General features: G+C 37.4%; 1 protein-coding gene across 8 annotated transcripts in view; it reads right to left on the bottom strand.

Moving 5' to 3' along the window:
• tnika (TRAF2 and NCK interacting kinase a) overlaps nucleotides 1–21,474 on the bottom strand; it is a 99,793-nt gene extending 78,319 nt beyond the window's left edge. For 4 of the 8 annotated variants that reach the window (XM_065276338.1, XM_065276337.1, XM_065276342.1 and 1 more), the window contains exons 1-2: nucleotides 21,153–21,472; nucleotides 5,642–5,707 (exon numbers count right to left, since the gene is read on the bottom strand). In XM_065276338.1, the coding sequence (XP_065132410.1) occupies nucleotides 5,642–5,707; nucleotides 21,153–21,209 (123 nt within the window). In that variant the 5' untranslated portion in view covers nucleotides 21,210–21,472. Of the gene's footprint in view, nucleotides 1–5,641; nucleotides 5,708–21,152 lie in introns of all 8 variants that reach the window. The other 4 variants (XM_065276335.1, XM_065276336.1, XM_065276339.1 and 1 more) reach the window with 2 other exon arrangements.
• Between the last annotated feature and the right edge of the window lie 1,689 nt (nucleotides 21,475–23,163).

Here is a 23,163-nt window from a genome sequence, read left to right as displayed (position 1 = left end):
TTGTTATTTGACACGGGCAAGTGTATACAAGAGAAACGCGTTTAGACATGACAATCCACACCCTAGTAAACAAGTAAAAGTATGCTTATCATCTAAAATATGCTAAATGAAACAAACCCTTTAAGAATAACAATGTACTTATAGCGGCATCTCAATGCATTGCTTTGTTTAAAATGCCAGTCATGCCAAGGTATTGATGTGTAAACTGTCAGTCATGTATTAAGTTGTAAATTTATATTAACGCTTTAGGCAGACATTTTTATCTAAAGCAACTTTCTTTACATTCTGCTACATTTTTACAGTCTTTTAAAATATTTAAAGTGATATGCAAAAAAGTGGTGCCTGAAACTGGAGGTCAATTTCTTGCCCCCCAATTTTTTAATAAACATAATTTAAGACAAAATGTTAAAAGCGGTCTCAATTGTAAATCGCTTTGGATAAAAGTATCTGCTAAATAAATGCATGTAAATGTATTCATCAAATGGACAAAGCAGTTCACATTCACAACAGGAGTCACGCTAAAGCCCATATTATAGTCGTGCTTAAGAGTGGGACATTTTTAACAGCGTGTCAGTTCTACGTGGAACGCAAGCGCTGTGATTGGTCCACTAGAACCCCTCCCGTCAGGTAAAAATTGCATCATAGGTATTTCTGCTTGCGACAGTGAGAAAAAAAATATGGGCCAAGTTGAGGAGTGATTTAGCTGAAACTGCACGATTATTTAATCGTGACAGCCCTAGTTGTGACTACCAAGTATGTGACCATGACCCTAATATGAACAATAAGACTTGTTTCAGCTGTTTTGTTTATTTACTTCCATCATTCCGTCATCCCGAAACATACATAACAAGCTGCTGTTTCTTCTTCGTTTGTGGGTTAAACTAGCCAAGCTGCTTCTTCATTGACGGTTGCCCATGGATACTGCCTACCAGCGGTCTGCATGCGTCTTTGCACGTCGATGCAGAAGTATATATGAAACAGACGTGTAACATAACCCGTCGCGGCTATAATGAGCACTTAACAGTTCGAAACCAAGAAAGACATACAAACCCAGTATGAATCTCTGACATCACGATTCATAATCAGTAACAGCAGCACATAAATTTGTGAATTATTTAACCTCAGTCTCAACTTCAAACTGCCACAACAGGGCATAACACAGAAATAGGTCACTAGTGCAAAACGGTACAATTCTGGTTATGCCGCTCCACCCAGAGTTTTTGAGTTTTGCTATTAAACTTTAAAACTGGTTTTATTCAACTTGAGTCAGAATTATCTGATCAGCTTCAAAGGCTCCCATTTATTTGTGAGCGGCTCTAAAACACACAATAACATGCTCAGGTTTTAGCATGAATGCTTTCTTACATGACCTTAACTAATCTTCGAGCAAGATTTTAGTCAACAACACAAGTTTCAAATCAAAATACAATCAAAATGGAAAATGAATGTGGGTTGGAATTCACAGACAGCATTATCTTGAGTTTCCTCAGAATGATATTTCAGATATCAGATAACAACGTTAACAACATGTTCTTTTAACATATGGGTTTAAAATTAAAACTTAAGGTCAGATTTACTGCACAAATTCAAACGCCTGTTTTGCGATAAACTCACGAATCTACATTATCTGAAAAGGCGTGCATTTTTGCGACTGACCTTATTGCATATGCCTTTGCAGAAGTTTCCTTTTCAGACGTGAAATTTATGGGAAGTTTGCACTGATCAATTTACTGGTATTTGCACCATTTTTTTTATTATATAATTTCTTTACCCCCTACGCTAATTTGCGCTACCCTTTGTAGATTGCATTGGTCATTATGAAAATAAGATTTTTGCACCTGTGTTCTTTAACCTGCACCGCAGAAATTTCCATCAGTGCTTTAATTGTAATTGCACTCTCATGCTAATTTGCCCATTTAGTAAATCTGTCCCTTGCAGAAAGAGACACACTGTCAGAAAGCACACAACAGTCTGACAAGGCTGTCATCCTCTACAGGATTTTAAAGCAGGAATCTCTGCTCATTCCAGGTGTCCCTACCGCACACGAGGACATTTAGAAGTTATTTTTATTCAGCAGCAGAGCCAAAAATAGGTCAATGCCACCCAAAATAACTTGAGAGCATTCATCTGCTTTCAAATCAGCCCCTGCACTTTCAGAGGTGCCCACATCTCTTTTGTCCTAATAGGACAGGAAGAAGAAAAATGTGCTACTTTTTAATACCTTTAACTGTAGCAGCTCTGAAAATATTCGGTGACGTTGAAGACCATCATTTGGTTCTCATTCTTTTGAGCAAATCAATGGTCATAGATTTCACAGATTGGGGCTCTGTGGACATTGTCAAACAGACAAGTTGATGACCCAAAATTGTACCAATTGTAAGAAATGAATGCACTGGAATTGTTTGAAATGATGCTTGTGAGATAAATCACGATGGGGCACTCTACAGTCTACTCGGTTTTTATTTTTTATCCATAATAGCCCATATACCTTCAGGGCCCTGTAAGCACATTTTGTACTGCTCTGAGATATTATAATAATAACATTGTGAATATAAGAAGTTAAAAAGACAAGATAAGGCGGACCAGTCTTTAAGATCATCTCATATTTTCCAACTAATGCATATGAAGCTGTGTCCCATTTTCCACTGCCTACCTGATGGGCTTGTGCTACATTTATCAAAAATAGAAAAACTGTGCAAAGCATCAGATATAAAGATACAAGGGTAAAAATGCACCCTCACTATCAACACAGTCGAATAGCAGAGCGCAATACAGCCTTATCTGTTCCTGTTGCACAAACCACACGCTTGCCCAGTGTCAGTCACCTCTTTATCTAAAATGCACAGAATTGAAGGAAGCGTAGGGAGGAAAAGGAAAACACAACAAGATGGAGAGACAATTTCATTAGAAACTGGATAACACACTATAGTTGTAGCGATCTATGCCTGGCATGGAAAAGGTGCAAAGCTGTGCCCGGTTGCACGAAACTCCTTAAGGGTTTCCCTGAGGGAGAAAAAATCCCTGAGGTAAGGGATTTATTTAAGAGCGTTGCAACAAAGGTCTTAACTGTCACCCTTACCTAAGTGTTGATACTAAGTATTTTACGATAGTCTCTGCCAAAACACGGCAGCCGAGAAGCAGTTGCTACGGTTACAAAATCTCACAGCGTAAACAAATCAACGCACGCAGCTCAACAGACGGCGAATTTGTGTACAATGAAACATCGCAAATAACAGTCTGTAAAGTGCCGCATGCATGAATACTCAAAGTAATTCAAACTGGAAACACTTTATTTTGACGGACGATCAAACCGCCATTCTTCTGATAAATGCGCATCACTTTTCTCTAGGGATTATTTCGATTGTTAGAAATGCGCGTTTGTGCTTCATTTTCTTAAAAAAAAAACCATAAAATCAGCCATCGTGTGTGACGTTAAGGGACCTGTTTTAGTCCCTTAAGTTTTTAAGGGAAAATGGGACTTAAGGACTTTGTAGCAACGCATAGCAGAACTTAAGGTAATACTTTAGCATTCAAGGGTAAATACTTATTGACAGCCTTAAGGTTCACTTAAGGGTTTTTCTTGCAACCCATTTTTTATTAAGGGTACCCTTAACCTTATATTTAAGGGATTTCTTAGCTTAAGGACTTTCATGCAACCGGGCACAGATACTTCTGAACATAGAGCTGATCTATCTGCCTGCAGGTCTGTAGAGGTCTTTCCAGGAACATGCTGTCGTAATAACTAACTTTTTAAATACATTTTCATCGGGACTGTTACTTTTTACCAGCCTGGTAAAGTCTTTCATTCAATATAGTAAGGGATATTAACAGCATCAACCATACACTGGTAATTCAATCTCCTCTGCCATATAGTAAACCTAACCCCCTTGAAATTGATTGTACAGGGTTGTTACAGTAGGATAAGAAAAGGAACTGATGGAAAGCTGTGATTTTTTACATAAATCACCTTACATAATGTAAAGAACATTCAGTGAAAAATAACCTTGTCTTATCTTGAAAATTGACCGGGTAAGGTCATGTCAAAGATTGAAACCAATGTAAAAATGCACCTGATGCACCCATCTCATTATTAGATTATGAGATTTTAGCCTGGATTTCACAGACAAGGTCACACATTTGTCCCATTAAAATAATTGACATTATCTTTAGTACATTCACATCTAATACTCTCATCACTTTCCCCTCATTAAAGAGCTCCTGTGAGGTTCTATCTGCTGACTCTGGCACAGTACCAGGTCTCTACACTGCTTTCCTCTCCCTCCTCCCATCTCGTGACCACTCATTCCCGTCTCCTTCTCCCAAGCATATGTCCCTGTTCTGCCACAGGGTGCATCTTTCTACCCGTATGCTATCCTGGTGGGATGCTTGAAAATTTGAGCTTGAATCTGACTGAATGATGATGATTACGATGATTCAAATGTTTTATCAGGCAGAGAGACCCAGCTCAGTTCAGGCCCTCAAGCACACATATTCAAGGGCTTTTTATGCCTTTTTTAAATGAAAATAATTGAAGGTTAAAGAGGGTGGGACTGCGCCATGATGCAAGCCAGACTCTAAACAACGTCCCCATGAGCACACATCATATGCGTCATGAGTCTTTGCACTACTGCAATGCCACAGAGCTCTGACACTTGTAAACTTTCCCACAAAGCTGCCTGTTCAAAGAGATAAGGTTGGACTGATACTAATCAAAACACAGCAAAGGAAAGAAATGGAGACATCAAACACCCAGACTTGCCGGGTTTCCGTGTCTCAAAAAGCAGCTGTGCATGTATATGTGAATGGAAAATACCATTCACTTAAGAGGAAGCAAAGTGCAAACCGTGTGGTCATCAAGACGGCAAAATTGCACCATGTGCAATGTCACAAGCAGAATGATGCTGGTAGGGGTACCTAACCAAGTAAAATCGAATACATGGCTATAAAAATATATACGATATGTAGAGATATTTAAATTTCCACTTCTGTTTTAAACACACAGGGGCGGTTTCCCGGACAGGGATTATTTTAAACTAGGACTAGTCCTTAGTTTAATTATGAAATAACTAGTTTTAACAAACCTGTCTAACAAAAATACATTACTTGTGTGCATTTTGAGGCAAAACAAAGGGCACGGATGTATTTTAAGATATGTCAGTGTAAGTTTTTTTCAGTTTGGACAGCTCTTACATTTATTTTGGTATAGGACTAGTCTAATCCGTCCAGGAAACCGCCCCATAAAGTATACATGTATGGGGCAAACATAAAGGTGGAGAACATGAATTATTACATGGATTAAAAACCTTAACCTAATCCATATATTTTTACAAACTAAACGTTTTATATACGTTGAATATACAGTACTAACAAGTATGTGACCAATTATGTGTAAAATGCAAACATATTGCATATATTTACAAACTTATCGTATAATAATATTTCATTTCTCATATCTACCATATCTGGTATATATCATATATATCATAATAAACATAAACAATTTATGTATGACAGTATGAGTCCCAACATGCCTGTTTAGATCAGCAAACGGTTTACATTTGAGACCTTTAAATTAGTTGCAACCTCACATATCTAAAATGCTGACAGTCTGAGACCAACAAAACGAAGTATGTGCTCTTACCTTGTATACCTGACCATACGTGCCATTGCCCACCAGCTCCACCAGCTCAAATATTCCAGCAGGGTCCTAAAGAAAAAAGAATACATGATCAATTCAAATAGCAAGAACATTCATCAAAAAAGATGACACTTTAATGTTGTTTATCTGTAATTTCAAACAGTATCCGTAACAGGTCTTTTTAAAACAAATATAAAGCCCAAAATACAATGCAATGTGTTGTAAAGGAGACGCTCTCATATAAAATTGCAATTACTTGCACATATGTACACATGCATATACACACACTTGAAATAATGTGTGTTAGAGCGCGTTTCCAGCATATGACATAGCATACAACGAACACTAAAGCACAAAGAGCAAAACAAAAAGCCAGTAAGGAATTAGAAATCCAAATCCCTGATTTTTTCCGCATTCGTTACGCAAATCTATTGAGAGCACACATCGGTTGTTATCCGAAGCGATTTACTTTAGTTTGTAAAGTTTTAAATATTGATATTTTTTTGATTGATTGCCCTCAGAATGCATTTATTAACCCACTGGAGTCGTGTGGATTACTTTTGTGTAGGATGGGCTTTTGGGGCTTCAAATCAGAAGCACCATTTACTACCATTATAAAGTTCAAAACAGCCAGGACATTTTCTCCTATAACTCCGAATGTGTTCTTCTGAAAAAAAGATAATCATATACATTGAGGATGGCTTGAGGGTGAATCAATCATGGGACAATTTTCATTTGAAACTACTGAACTACTCCTTTTAACAGCTTTGAACGCTTTCACAAGCTAATTCATTCTCAGCTCACAGGGACACAAAAACCCCTGGTATATCCAACTGTTGCCATGAAGCATCTCTCATGGCCTGCACCCAACCAAGTGTGAGATTCACATCCAACACTCCATCTAACACCTACATAAACAAATCCAAAACATACACAGGGGAAAAGGCAACATCTTTTCATTGTGTGCCATTTAATCATATATAAAATGTATGAGTGTTTTATGTTGTTACAGCCAGAGTAAAAAATGACATGCACAGTAAAGAATCAATAATCACATAAGCAAATAGAGATGGCATTCCACACACCTGATTTATTTCTAGGGACACTTCTTCCTCATAATTTAGTGGTTCTTGTTTTGCTGTAACATTCACTATAGGGTTATTGTTTTATTTTCTAAACTGTATTTCATAAAATATCATCGCCTACTGCATGGTTTTGCTTAGTGGAGATGAAAAATCTGTTATACTTATGTTCACTGGCAAAAGAAAATGCAAACTGCATTGCCGTTCAAGTGTAGACAGTCTGTACAATACTTGGAGCTTACTACCAAACAAACCATTTTGGAAATGTTGTCTGCTAGCAGCAAAGCAATGTTGTTTAGTTTGGACGACACCGTTTCTGAGAAAGAGAGTGATTGCATACTGCACAGAGAACTTACACAATGTCCCACAATGACAAAAGATTTATCTTGAACTTCTTTTGTGGCAAGCTTAGAAAAACATGATCAGTCAATGCATAAAACCACATTAACCGACATCATAGTGCATCCAAGACACATCTACAAAGTCTACAACACGTTAATCCAGTCAACCGCTGTTCCTGATCCTCCCTGTTTTGTGTTTCCAGGTAGTATTCTTACCTAACTTGTTTGTTTTTATGCTTCTTACACACCAAAGTGTACACGGTGTTAAAGAATGCAGTCCCTTTAAATCCATGGAAATGGTGCACCGCAAGACGTTTAAAGTGGCTCTCCATAACGCGAAATGTTGAGAACATTTTTATGTTTGTTGGAATGCACTCTAACATAAGTATTGAAAGAGAGAAAACTATTTGCGGTATTCCAGCTTAGTTTTAAAATCCAATCCCTCAGAAGTAGGCTTAAGAAATCCATAACCATCAAACACTGTCTAAGCTCTGTCTAATGCCTAGGGTCCCATATACTTCATTGATGTTTTATCTAAAGTGACTTACAGTTAATTCAAGGTATACAATTTATCATTACACATGTTCCCTGAGAATTGAACCCAGAACATTTGGTGCTGCTGAGCTACAGAACCACACTCATTACTGTGTCCTTAAATCTACACAACAAACAACGTAATAAATCTTTATTCTTACTATATTACCATTATGAGAATTTATTTTTGTGATACCATTTTTGTAATACAACAATGAAACCATTTGTCTACAGTCTAGAGAACAATATTTGCAGTTCTGCTAGTAACCCTCAGGGTAAAAACTGTTACTGTCGATTCTGAGTCACTGCTAGTCATTCACAGAACATTAGAGAAAAACTATTGGGTTTATGGCCCAAACTTCATTTTATGCCAAGGCGGCCTTCAAGCTAAAAGCTTAGTTGAAATTGCTTAAACAACCTTCATTGCCATTGCTGGAATGAGGCTGTCTGTCCAGTGGGTTCATAAAGCCACTTGTAGTACAAGCAGACCAAAACCCAAACTGTGTCATGTGATTGTCAGAGGTGCAGGGAAATCAGAAATGCTCTCTCTGTGATCACATGATGCTAGATTGCTGTAATTTGACATATTTACACGTAAAAATGAACTTCAAAAGAAAGAAAAGGGGACATTTCACAAGACTTGTAAAATGCAAATGAAGTGCAAAAATTCTTGAAATATCATGATACAATTTTGAGGCTGACCCCTATAGTACATAATTATATACGTCCCAAATTTTCAAAGCGATAATCACCTACACCTACAGTATCATAAAAGTAGGGCTGGGTATCGATTCAGATGTTCCAGATCGATTCGATTTCGATTCACAAGCTATCAAATCGATTCGATTCCGATTCTCGATTAAATTTTCGATTCCGGTTCTCTGGTAGGTTTTTATACTCAATTCTCGATTCAACTCAATGAATATAGATTTAATACACATACTATATTAATAAAAAAGAACAGTGAACAGCAGTTTACAAGTGGGTAATTAATAAAAACAAATTAAAAGCCACAACACATCTTGCTTGCGAAATCTAAAATGCTTCCATTCCTCCGTTTAATGTTTGTGGAAATAAATGTGAAAAAAAAATCGATTCTGCTCTTTGAGAATCGATTTTTAATCGACCACGTTTTAAAAACCGATTAATCGAAAAATCGATTTTTTTGCCCAGCCCTACATAAAAGTAATGCAAACGACTCGCACAGATTAATAAATGTCTTCCGGAGTTAAACGATTGGTTTGTGCAATACATTTTTGCATTTTCTGAGAACAAGCCAGAGCAAGCACACAAAAACAAGAGAATTAAAATGTTTCTCTGAACTACTCTTTTAAGAAAGTAAATGGGTTACATGTTGACTTTAGCAGCTTGTACCTTCAATGAGCTTAAGGACACGTTTATGATGATGCCACATAAATCCACAGCGTATGTCTTGTCTGTTTTCTCCTTACTCAGCATTTCTCTTTCCCCTCTCCTTCACCCCAGACATCTCATGCAGGCCGTATGTCTGACAGGACTGCCAGGATGGCCTTTCTTTCCGGCTGCATCAGCACACATGTCAGTCATTGCAGCTATGGAAATCAGTTTCATTTTTTTTATCTATTCTTCACACCCTGGTTTATTTTGCTGCTTCGGTTTCAAATTCCCCCATACACCTTCCTGTCTTGGTTTGGCAGAAAACGAAGGTCAGTGTGTGAACTGTCAGCGAGGCAGAAGGTGCAAGGCAGGAGAGCCTGATGGACAGAGATGAGTTAACAACTTTGCACATCACTCAGGTCTCTGTTGTTTGTTGTTTTATGGCTCCCGCCATTACACCCTAGACCTGCCTGACAGAAAACTAACATGGCAGCACATGGGAGAGGAAAACCTGCTTTAAATGTGCATATTCTTGAAGCAAAGGAAAGACAGAAATAAACAACTTAAAGATACATGCTGCCTGCCTTATCATAAGGGTTTTGTTCATAACCCTTTCTCCAGTTATACTGCTTAATTAGTATAACACATAGCCATCACTATTTCAGCAGTCAAATGTCCTGCTTGCTCATAACCTCCTCCATTGCACGCATACACCCACCTATTGCTGATTGGATAATGCTGTGTGCACACTACCAGCGACTTGTCGCTGTGTGTCGCCATCACTTTCGAAAAGTTTGTTAGGAGGCCTTTTAAATACTTGTTTTCCTAGTAACAATTATAAACAACCGAGTAACCATCCACTGTAGTAAAGGAGGTCGCACACTGGGCAAGAAGTGTCGTGTCACGCCGTTTATCTAAAAATTAAACATATTATTATCTATGAATGTACACACACTGGCGGTGGCTGTCTGATGTGATTCTGGACACTGCTCAAATACCTGCCGTGCCACAAACACCACTGAGAATGTGCATGTCCTGTGTTCGATACCTGCGAGTTGTCCTAAACATGATGCAGCGCTGCGGTTCTTGCCCAGCATTGCTTCCGAAAGTTGCTCATTATTTTTCAACTTTGTCACATCACTGGACTAACCCAATAGGTGGCCATCCGTCACCATCACTCATCTCATTGGAAATCGTGCACTCTCCATTAAAATGAATGGGATTACATTGCCTTTCCGCTATGTGTCGCTTCTAATGTGAAAGGGGCTGAGAGATCGTTGGGATGTTAGGCTAAATCGGTTCAAGACACGTTTATGTTTTTACCTATTTATACAGCTAGGACTGTATGTACACACAATATTTTTGTTCAACATACACACAGAACAGACTCTAACACGAAAACAAAATATAAATATATTGTACATTTCATGATTTTTATTTTTAAAACTAGTTTTTAAGGGACTTTTAGCATAGCTTAGCACAATCCATTGAATCTGATTAGACCATTTAGCATCATGCTCAAAAATAACAAAAGAGTTTCGATATTTTTCCGATGATATTATGCAGTGCCCAAAAATAGTCCCCTGCAATTGAAAGTTACTAAGGGAACTATTTCGGCTGCTGTGTAATACCACTGCACATCCTGCAGCCATGTTAAGGCAGCAAAGTACTTGAGTATTATGCCAGAATGAGAGTATAGTTCCTAGCCCTATCTGCATAGAAAATCACAACTTTTAATTTTCCGTCAGTCTTAGTACACAATGTAACACTACAAGAGTCAAGTTTTAAATAGGAAAATATATAGAAACTCTTTGGTTAATTTAGAGCATGATGCTAAATGGTCTAATCAGATTCAATGGATTATGCTAAGCTATGCTAAAAGTTCTACTGCCAGACCCGGATATCGGCTGAATGGATTCCAAAACAATAAAAATCAAATATTTAACTCTAGGGGAGCTGAAAAATGAGAATATTTTCAAAAAAAAAAGTATAGTGTCCCTTAATCTTCTTTAGAGAATAATAAACTAATTTAAAGCATTCAGAGCACTTAGACCATACACAATCTCTCTTTTCCTCTTAATTTTCTGAATGATCGGTCTGCTTAACCCAAGCACAACAACAGATTTTGTGCACTATAAACATTTCATTATGCCACACGGTCTTTCATACACAAATATTTCTGTCTTCATCTATCTTTAACATGCTGCAGAAAAGAGCCGAGGCACTGGCAGATGTGAGCACATATTCTCATCCATGTGCTAGAGGACGCACAGAAATATTGTTATTTCATATCCGTTTTTGTTTTTTCCTGATCGTTTTAGTTGCTTTACATAACTTCAGAGAAGTTAAATGAGACAGATTCACTTACTACATTGTTTTTGAAAATGCACATCAAATTCCAATTTGATAAGCCACATTTGAAGCCATTGTGAAATGGCCTACACACAAAGAATTGTGACTGCACAATAAACTTTAATGAACCAAGGTGCTACATTGTATTGAAAATGCATTCACGCTTGCTAATCAGTGTAATGAACTATATTAGATTATGGAAAAAACTGTACATTTCAGTTATTCCTATTACTAAGCTTTTATAAATATTAAACATTTAAATCTTAACAAATTTCAGAACATTATTTTCTACATAGGGCTGCACAATTTATCGCAAGCAATTGTCATGTGCATCTCGTCAGTCAGTAAAGCCTTGATTAGTAGGAAATCACAATCACCTGCTTTTAAATGGAGTGACATTTACTACACAAAGCGGTAGTTCACTAACCCGGCAATATTGTATTAATTATTGCAGGCAATACATTCGCGATAATGAATGCGAAATTGCCCTGATTGTCAGTGAACTATGGCTTTGCATAATAAATGGGGCTCCATCTGAAACCTATAACCCAGTGTCACAGGGGCGAAAGCAAATGTGTGGTTGTACAAAATAATACGAATTAGCTACCCTTACATTTTTTTTATTGTGTTGATTTTCCCTCATTTTCTAAAAGCAGTAAGCCATATGTTACAGTCATTTCCTGACAATAAACAACACAAGGACACTGTGTCACTGTGTCTGTCATCATGAGTCTCTCGTAGCACTGTTTGAGAAATCTGCCAAGATGCCTCAATAGAGTTTATGTGACAGTTTCTGCATATGACTGTAATTAGTGTCAAGCTTAATAGAGGCACATCATTACAGAGATCATTTTCAAAATATTTCCGTGTTCAGGTAATAGGCTTCAAAGCACAAACACACAACAACTGCACTGCTTACCGTAAATCCAGTATCATCTTATGTAACAGTACACGCTTACATTAGCAAATATTTTAATTGGTTCCAGTGTAGTATACTGATCAGGCTGCCTTCAGGTGTTTTTCGTTTCATCTTTTGTGTTTACTTTCTCTCATACATGTGATACACTGTAAAACTACCTACTTGAGGACAGGCAACAGGTTGGAGCCACATAGTACTCACTGAAGCCAATGTAAAAGGCAAATGAAGATTGTTCCAGCATCAACAGACAGCAGCCTGGAAGGCCAATGTCTGCTGAACCGTTGATCAATACCAAAGTGATAATTTACACCTTCAGCTCTGAACCCAATCCTGGACATTAAAATTCCCGATCAAGCAAGGGTGGCTTGTGACATTCTATACTGTAAAAAAATATTTCTCAAAAAGTCATTTCAACTTACCATTAATTAACTTGGCTAGAGATGAGATAACTTATAAAATGAAGAAGTTGGCATATTTCGATTATATTTCATAAGTTATAACAACTTATCTCTTGTCAAGAGAAATAATAGGAAGTTGAAATGACTTCTAAATCTGAGTTAATTAAACTAAAAAATGTAAGGCAAATACTTTTTTACAGTGTACGTTGCCAAAAAGCAGTCTCTGAGTGCTTCCTTTGACAGGACTCAACAATAAGGATAGCCTCCTGGCCTGATGACCAATGAATGGGCCAGTTCAGGGTTTATTCTGGCTCAAAATCAGGTGGAGCTATCCTGATGCACACAACATGCATGTGTAACGTGGCTCAACAACACACTTTAGACGTGACACTTAAGTGTTTAATAAATACATTTTAAAAAATGACAACACAGCATAGTTCATTTACAGTTTACAAACAGCAAAGTTGTTAAAAATGAAATGAAATATGATTTTTGCAGTGTTTTGCGGTCTTTTGTTATGGCTGATGTACTGTACACTGTCATAAAGATCATCTGTCAACTCTGTCATCCTTTCCTCCACTTCTGCCTTAATTTCTGTATACAATAAAAGTTCTGTTAAGATCCTAACCCTTTGCTTGATCTAATAATATAGTGCTTTTTTAATAAATAAAATTTAATAATCATATGAAAGCTTATATTATAGTCTACTATAGTTTAATTGGGTTAAAGTAGTAACTCTGGCTGCTTCACCTCATGCCAGTCAAATTTGGTCAGCGACTTTCCGTTCTGACAACAAAACTGCGCCACTAGTGGCGTAAGGCCGCAACTGCACTTACAAATAATAACACACCTTGAATGCAAGGATTGTTAGTCTTTTCCTTGAAGACACATGACAGAAAAACCTGTCTAGAGCCAGAGGCAAAAATGTGGTCAAGGTGCCGCCTCCAAAATCTCTATGCAGAAAAAACCCTGCAGTTGACAGAACTACATTTAATTCATACATTGTAAACTATACAGTATGACTTTTGATTACGTTCAACTAAATTTATGTACCTAAAATCTATATTTCATTTCATTTGTTGTATTTATGCAAATGGTACTAGCAAACCACTGGGGAAAGTAGCCGAACTGGGAACATTTTTAGGTTTAAGCTGCTTCAGCAGCCGGGCTGAATCAACATTGTTACATTAAGTTAATGGCACAGCTGAACATTACTACTTTGCTAATATCAATTATTGTGCAAAACAATAAAAAAAATCTGATGCAGAGAGATACATGACAGCACAATGCTCAAGAAACAACCACTCTTGAATTCTAAACCCAAATCATATGAGAAAATTCTCTCACCAGGAAAGAACTGAGGAGCTCAGATGCAAAAGCCGCTAAACGCCACCTCCAGCACACTGATATGGACGGAATTGTCTCATTCCATATCCCGCAGGGGAAAAAATAACAATATATTAACAAAATTCGGTATACCGCCCAAGCCCTACTTTGAGACACCCAAGTAGTTTTAAACAGATGATGTTTGTATCTTATACAGATGAAGAAAAAGGAAATAAGCCTTAACCAAAGGAAAGTCAACATTAGTAGTTTATCATACAGGCAGGAAGTGGGTCAATGGACGTCTGCTGGAGGGCAGAGTGATGGGGAAAGGAGGGATTCAGGACAGCTAACGCTACAAGGCACAGGCTAACTGCAGACACAATATAACCTGCCTTTCTACATCAACAACAAAAAACTACTTAAAAAAGCTACAGTGTTTTTGTTTTCAAAATAATTACATAAAAAACATCAAAACATGTCTGTAAAACAAATTTTACTTCATCAGAGAAAACTATTCCAATTAAAACAAGGCTGCTAGAAACAGTTTAAGGCCAACTTTCAACAACTATGCATTGCCTTACCGTATGTATATAGATAAAACTAAACATGTTATACAAAAACCCATTAGAGGCTGAATGGCAGCAAATGTAGCCCAGTACTGGAGTGTGACAGCAAATGACACTCAAAACTAAACCACTTGTGCCAGCAGCCCTCGCAATAACCAGCTCACACACACACACACACACACACACACACACACACACACACACACACACACACACAGAATGGACACATTAAGCCCCACAGTGTCATCTGCAGAGATTTTCACAACCGTTCTGTCACAGCAGGTACGATCTCGCCATCTCTCCCACACAGAGAGAGTACAGCGTACGGAAGTCAGGTGAGGGGACAGCAGACGTACACCACCTGGCCTTCACAGCATCAGTCCCTGCAATATTTCTTCAACTCGCAAAGCTGGCAAGCACACAAAGACCTGGGAGAATGTGGAGAAGTAGACCGAAAGATAAGGCTTCTGTAATACCAAGCCAAACAAACTCAACAAAGTACTTCTGTCCTCACAGTCCTATCCTGCTTAAATACACACAAAAAATCACTTGAGTGCCATTTATCATCCAGTGTTCACATATTTCCTGTTTAAATAGGAAATTTGGGTGAGACATATTTGGTGATGCTGGGCTTTACTTTAAAAAAAAATTACACTTTTATATTATGGCCAATATTTTCTCCAGAATTAGCAGCATTGAGCATTATTGTCTCTTTTATTGAGGCTATATTTTTTATATTAGCTTTACTTTCATCAAGAATTGGTTCAGAATCCAGTAGCATATCATTGCCCCTACATAAAGCATTTTGGTCATATTCTAAAAAGAATATTTACATTACACCAACGTAATTGGCTACCTTCTAGTCACTGCAAATGCTATTCAGTAGGGAATAGGGATGGGACGATAAATGAGATACACACTTATAATATCTGTCTGAGAACTACTCTGAATCGCAAGGCCCATATTATGCACAAAATTTTCATGTACTACGGCTTTTGGTCATGACTAATCGTTTGCAGAATAAAAGTTTTTGTTTACATATTAAATGTATGTGTAATTTGTATAATAATTATGTGTATATATAAATGCACACACATGCATGCATGTATATATTTATGAAATATTTGCATGAGTATAAAAATGTGTATATTTACATATCATTTATATCATATATAAATATAAATATTTATTATAGCAATATATTTTTTTATGTGTTTGTAGTGTATATAAGCTGCCGCAGAAGACAGCAATTTAGAGTTTTCGGACGCAGCCTTCAATTATATGCTTAAGCCATTTCATGGAGAAGCGTGTGTAAATGTTTCTTCTTCTGCAGCCCATATTGAGTTTCTGCACAAGAGCACCCTCTGGCTTTTGGATGTAGCAACATTTTACTGAGATGCATACCAAGCACCATCTGACGATTTATCGGCCCACAACAGTGGTATTCAGAAAGGGTAATTCTTAAAGCCTTGAACCTTGATATGCCTAAATGAACAGGACTCATTTTCCATAGCTCAACAGTAGATCTGTCATAAAATACACTAGTTCATTAATATGGGCTAAAGGAAGGTCATTCTGACAACACTCATCAAAACCGAGACCAATAACGCTGTTACTGTTCTATGCACGACCCCCAAACAAACAAGGTCTTTCCTACTTCTGTTCGGAGCTAAAAATTGCAAGACAACAAACAGAAAGGGCATGGATCTCATTTCAAGGTTTGTGGTCACACCACTGAAGCTTATTTTCTGATGTCTGCCCTCGGGTCTAGGCGAGGCTGACCAGGTAATATTAAACATCACTCTTATATATATATATATATATATATATATATATATATATATATATATATATATATATATATATATATATATATATATATATATATATATATATATATATATATATATATATATATATATAGACTTGTGTTTCTGTTCCAGAGAGAGAAAGTTTATGAATGACCTATCTGAGCATGTGCTGCACTGAAATGTTTCCTCTCTACTGCACATGTCGGTGCTCTCTGCATCGGGGTGACCTATTTCTCATCTCTCACTTAAACACATGCAAGAGAATGCACACTACATAAATGAAGGAGAGAACAGTGAGAACTATTACATTCAACATTGCTGATAACTAACAAAAATCAGCTCATCTCAGAAACCTGTAAGAAAACAGTGTTTACATGAGAGTTTAAATTACATTGTGACCTCAACACTGAAGAAATAATTTATCAATAAAATGTAGAAACTCTCACTTTAATTACCCTTAAGCCAACCCAGATGATTTTATATTAAAATGCTGTCATGTTATTCTTCTCTTATATGGAACTCAACATAACAAAACTGGAAGAAAAGAGCTGTAAATCCATCATTAAAGTAATCCAAATTATTCCTTTAGGTTAATATATGTCTTTGGAACCTAAACAATAGATTTGAAAGAGAAATCTATGAATACTTTGAGCTTATTTAGTGAAATACCAAACAAATGCATATCAGCAATAAATTCAGCATGACAAGTCACAATAGTTCTTGCATGTCTCATTAAAAAATAGCATGACAAATGAGATACAGAAAAACTGTTAATAACCCATTAGGTTTATATCAATGATAGCTTTATGATGAATGGATGTCCTTTTTAGATTATCAACATCTTAGAACATATATATATATATATACATATATACATATATACATATACATATATACATATACATATATACATATACATACATACACACACACACACACACACACACACACACACATATATATATATACACACATGTATATTCCTTTAAATGTATAAAAACATGCACATGCAGCAGAATACAATCACTCAAGGTAATGGCCCCAAATCTGTGCTGGGGTTTTTCTGAAGAAAAAAAACACAGTACTAGTTAAAAACAACATGAGGGGGGAGTAAACAAAATTTAAATTTTTGGGTGAATTATCAATTTAAGCGAAATTATCCATTTGTCATTTGCGTATGCTGTTAATGCACTGATGGAATTTAAGAGTATTGATTCCCAAGTGCATGTGTCACATTTACATCAATCACGGTCCAAAAAAATGTCGTACAAACAGCAAAAATAATGTGGTGTTAGCACCTGGGTGTCTTGCTTTCTCACAAGTACAAAAACAACCCGGACGTTGAGACTAAACAGCCTCAAGACCTATCAGGCATTTTATCAAATGAAGGTTTAGACTGTGCACGAGAGGAATATACTGTGACATTAAGCCACAGAATTGGCCTTGGCAGAGTAATGGAAGTGAAAAAAAAGCAAGGTCAAGAAAAGAGTGGTGATTTTTTTCTACTCTAATGCACTGATTTGAGGCCTTTGAAAAATCAGTCTCTCTGTGTGAAAAACCCGTGGAGTCTAGGGCTGTGACAGTGGCAGTATTTTTACCACTGCAATGGTTATAGAATGTGGGGGGGGGGGTGCACGCGCACATTGATGTATATTTTTATATTTATATTTTGAAATGTAAAAATGTAAACAAGGATCAGATATTCGTTTCTTAACAAACATGCGTGTTCATAGGCGCTGGGTTTTTTTTCCGTCTGTGGGTGCTCATCACAATGTCGAGTAATGATTAAGTTACGTGGCAACGACCGATGCTCTAAAACACTCAAACACTTTATCGGTGCATCCACATTTTCCGCATGGTTTTAGATGCGAAATGTGAAGTAAATGTGAAGCAATTGAGCATATGCTTTGCCATTTCGGTGGGTGCTCGAGCCGAGCCCCGGAGCACCCATGGGATCGGTGCTTATGGGTGCGTTTATTGTAGCACTTTCATTTGTGAAACAACAAAGTGAGCAACTTTTTGGGGTTCTAATGTTTCCAGCCAAACTGAAAACGCATTCTGGTGTAATGGTAGCACAGATTGATACTTTTCGCAACCTTGAGTGACCAAGAGAGAATATCTTGCCTCACTGTTCCGCCCCAAAGCCAGCACATCATCACTGATATCAGTTGCCTCCGCTTGCAAATAGCGCACTAAGTCTGCTTACTCTGAAGACATCTCGGTGGGTGAGATTGCACAATTTATTTTTTTATTATAGTTAGTGACATCCATCACAACCGCATGCCGCACCTCACCACCCGCAAGGGTTATGACAACCGTCACAGCCATAGTGTTTTCCCTCTGCCATTGTTAGCCCCTGCTGACAAAAAGTGAAAGTCAAGAACTGATACAAGCGGACTTTAAAATTCACTCCTGCCATTGGAGGATGGTAATAGCCAGGAGCAATATATCAATCAGTCTCTGAGTCTGATAAGTGAAGGGCAGGCAGCATGATTTGTATTAAATACCAAATATTAAATATTATTCAACAGTTAGCTCAGGGCCAGTTAGATTGGCCGAGCAGTGTTTCAAGGGTGACATTTAGTATAACAGCACTGGAATGTTTAACTGTATCACTCAACTTGTCTGTTTACCGTGATAAAGAACAGAGTATGTGCCATGTGTCAACCAATGGACGTAAGAAGGGCCATGAAGTTCACATCTTAAGAACGAGTCAGACTAACTTACAATTAGTTAGAGGAGCTAATCAGTTATCTGAATTTCAATTAGACCAATTTACCATTTTACATAACATACATAAAACAGTCTTTCTGACTAATTTTTAAGACTAGTCTAAGACATAATGGGGCAGTTTCCCAGACAGGGCTTAGATTAATCCAGGACTAGACCTTAGTTATATTAGGACATTGAAGTAGTTTTTACAAACATACCTTACAAAAACATTACTGGTGTGCATCTTGAGATAAAACAAAGGCACTGATATATGTAAGGATTTGTCGGTGCAAGATGTTTTTAAATTAAGGCAGCATAAACATGCATTTTAGTCTGGGACTAGGATAAGTCCTGTCCGGAAACCGCCCCAAAATCTTTTTTTCCAGAGACTGGCATGTTTTCTTCAATTGTTTGTATTGAAGTGCTTGCCTTTAAAAAAGTGCCAGCAGCTGGCATGAAATAAACACTTGACTTGACGCTGAGTGTTCAGTGCTTTTTCCAAGTCGTTGAGAGATGTTCAACTAGTGATTCTAGTAACACATTACACGATAGACAAATATTCCATATCATCATAACCAAAGTGCCTCAGCTGAAAAAACACTCAAGCACCCACAGCGATGCTTTGGTGGGCTATGTAAGTGGATACGGAGCAGGGAGTGGAATGGTGTGATTTTGCCTGTGGGTAATGAAAACCCGGAGTGAAGCCAGAGCGGAGTGGGAAAAACAAATTTCCACTCTGATCCACTTCGCTCACATACTCGGTTTCAGACGTTCTTTCAGTCTGCACAATAAATACGGGGTTGTTTTAAAAATATTTTCATATGAACCAAGACACAAATTTTACACTTAAATGCAAAAGCAACATCACACTCACAATCATCTGATGTAATGAATATCACAGCCATGTTGACATGTTGCATAGTTAACAGTTCCTTATTTTCTGTGGCACTACGTAACATTCAGTGTTGAAGTATGCACATACAAACAGATGCATGTGTCAAAGACGCTCACTAATGCACCAGACACAATGGATGGCCAAATCAAAAGCTCTCAAAGGGCTATCTGCAGTAATCTCTCCATCCCACGCGCTACTTAGCCTGGCGAGCAGAGAGAGGCAAGCACTCCGCGTGCTATCCTTTAGCACATTAGATCCTACAGCACACGGGGTAATTGGTTTATGGCCGCGGCGAAACTGGCTCATCATGACGCTATATGGCATGATAGGTAGGCTTTTCTCAAAACTGCCCATCTGCTTTGACACCCTTGACCAGCTGATTTTACCTCACAACTCGTCCAGTACTTCTTCACGCGATCTTTTTTGCGTCATTTTCATGCACACACATTTAAATTACACCTGACAAGCACGTTCATCTATTCACTGCTTTCAAGGTATATATAAATATGCACTTTCAATCTGATTCATACAAATGGCATCATCATGCAGTAACAGTTGGGCTACACACGCGCACAACACTGTTTAGCCCGACTGACACAGTTTTTATAAACCGTGAGGTGTAAACATAGCCTTGTTAGGATTTAACCCAGATTATTCACCATTAAGCGAAAGAAAGAAACATGTTTCGAGTTATATAGTAGGGTGAGAAGGATTTAAACCATGCAATTGCACACAGTTGCCAGGCTGGACATATAGCCTAGAGCACGTAGCAGCAGTAGTGCACAAATATTTTATTTCCACTAAACGATTGATGGGATAAATAAAACCCCTCACATAACAAATAACAGGCTAATCCGACAAACACCTTCAATGCACAAAAAAAAGTGTATTTATTTAGCAAATGCCTTAACATCATCAGGTTAATCGGGATTTTTTTCCCTCACCAACCTGATCAATTCATTGATTTTTTTTAGCAATATTCATTAATAAGTTTTACAGTAGTTACTTGATCTGAAATGTTGCCATGCCAACAGCTTCTTCAAAAACGCTTGATCAAAAACACAATGACTTATCGCTGTCGTTTAACCCATTATTTTCATTCGCTGTCCATTGTTGTATTGATTGTTGAGGTCGCGTCGTTGTAATGACAGGCTCGTGCTACAGCACCAGACATCACTGTACATCTTCAAAAAAAAAAGAAAGACCTAACGTTATAACTTACCCTCAACGCTGAGAGGTCTATTTCATCCAGACTACGAGCCGGAGAATCGCTCGCCATGTTCAAAACGACAGAGAACCGGAGAAACAAAGAAACCTTGAATCTATTTCAAACAGCCGCTCGCTGCTTTTGTCGTGAACGCGTCCAAAGCGTCTGGCTTGTTTTACAATCCTTCTTTTAGCTATCGATCTACCGATATAACACAAGCTTTCATTAGACCTCGGCAAACAGAATCATCGTGTGGTGTGAAGACGGCATGTTTTTTTTTTAGCACCAGCTACACATCTCTCGTTCGCTGAGTCGCTATACTGTCTGTGAATCTCAATGCCGCTAGTCTTTAGCATTAATCAGATTGCGGGAGTGGTTAACGGAGGGGCGCGGCCTATTTGTGTAGCACCGCCCATTTGCTGTTTCTTCTGTGATGTTCAATCTTCTTCTTGACATAACATCTAAAAAAAAAAAAACATTTCTTATCTTCTCTGGAAGCATCTGTGGGGTTTAAATTACGTTCTGTTTCCTTGTCATGAAAGGAATTTAAATTATTGCAGGCCTGACACAGTTGGCACAGCTGTGTTTAATCCACTTGCTTGGAAGTCATATTTTGTTTTTGTCCATTATTTAACAGCATTTTTTAATAATATTTGTGATGTACTGGTTTCAATAGCATTCTGTGATACTTGTATCTTTAGTATTGACTGAGTAAGGCCAATCAATTTTTAAAATGAAACATTGATGCTCTAAAATCATATTTAGATTAAGAGACTTTAGTCTAGGTCAAATTTATTGTTCTGTTTTGCTGTAGTTTACTAGAATTAAAAAGTAGCATGCTGTCACAAGAGACATTCTTGTACATGTTGCTTATATATATATATATGTAACTGGAAGTTAATTAAAGTCCATAGATTTGTTTTAATTGTTGTATATTCATAATAGCTGCTCAGCAACTATTTGTGTAGCTCTCATTACTTAGCATGCAAGACTCTTCATGTCAGTGTTTCAAGGTTAGAGGTTGCTAATTTCTTTAAATGTCAGTGCAAATCAGATAAGCCTCCCTCATCATTTAAAAAGATCATGTGTACCTTTTTAATCATTCCAAAATCTGTTTCTAAACTGTGTGGCTTTTCAAATCCTTTATATGGTATGATGACAATGTTGCATTTGTCTCAGATCGGCCCACTTTTTGCACTTTTTACTTTTTTTTAATTTAATAAATATAGTTGTACTTTGTAATTTGCTTCTGATAAAAACGTAAGTGAGGAAGACTACAATAAGTTGCATACACATACATAAGTCACTGTGAAACACAAGAGAAATAATGGGGTGGTTTCCTGGACAGGGTTTATTTAATAGAGGACTAGTTATATTAGGAAATGTAAGTAGTTTTTACAAACAAACAAAAAAACAAAAACAAAGAACAATAGTGGTATGCATATTGGGACAAAACAACGACACTGATATATGATATGTCAGTACAAGGTGTTTTTAAAGGAAAACACCACCGTTTTTCAATATTTTACTATGTTCTCACCTCAACTTAGACAAATTAATACACTATCTTTATTCAATGCGTGCACTTTTAATCTTTGTACAGCGCCTTGTGAATGTGTTAGCATTTAGCCTAGCCCCATTCATTCCTATGGTTCCAAACAGGGATGAATTTAGAAGCCACCAAACACTTCCATGTTTTCCCTATTTAAAGAATGTTACATGAGTAGTTAAATGAGTAAGAATAAGGGCACAACATTAAACTTTTGTTCGGAGCCATAGGAATGAATGGTGCTAGGCTAAATGCTAACACATTCAAGAAGCGCTGTACAAAGATCAAAAGTGCACGCATTGAAAAAAGATAGGTATGTACTAATTCATCTAAGGTGTGGTAAGAACATAGTAAAATATTGAAAAAACAGTGTTGTTTTCCTTTAAATGAAGACAGCTCAAGCATTTTAGTCTGGGACTAAGCCCTTAAAGTGCCCCTGTGAGTATTATTTAGGAGTTAATAAGTTAACAAAGCTTC

The sequence above is a fragment of the Paramisgurnus dabryanus genome, chromosome 6 (assembly GCF_030506205.2).
Source record: "Paramisgurnus dabryanus chromosome 6, PD_genome_1.1, whole genome shotgun sequence".
NCBI classification, from domain to species: Eukaryota; Metazoa; Chordata; class Actinopteri; order Cypriniformes; family Cobitidae; genus Paramisgurnus; species Paramisgurnus dabryanus.
The sequence above is the reverse complement of the archived record's forward strand: the minus strand, read 5'-3'. Positions and strand labels throughout refer to the sequence as shown.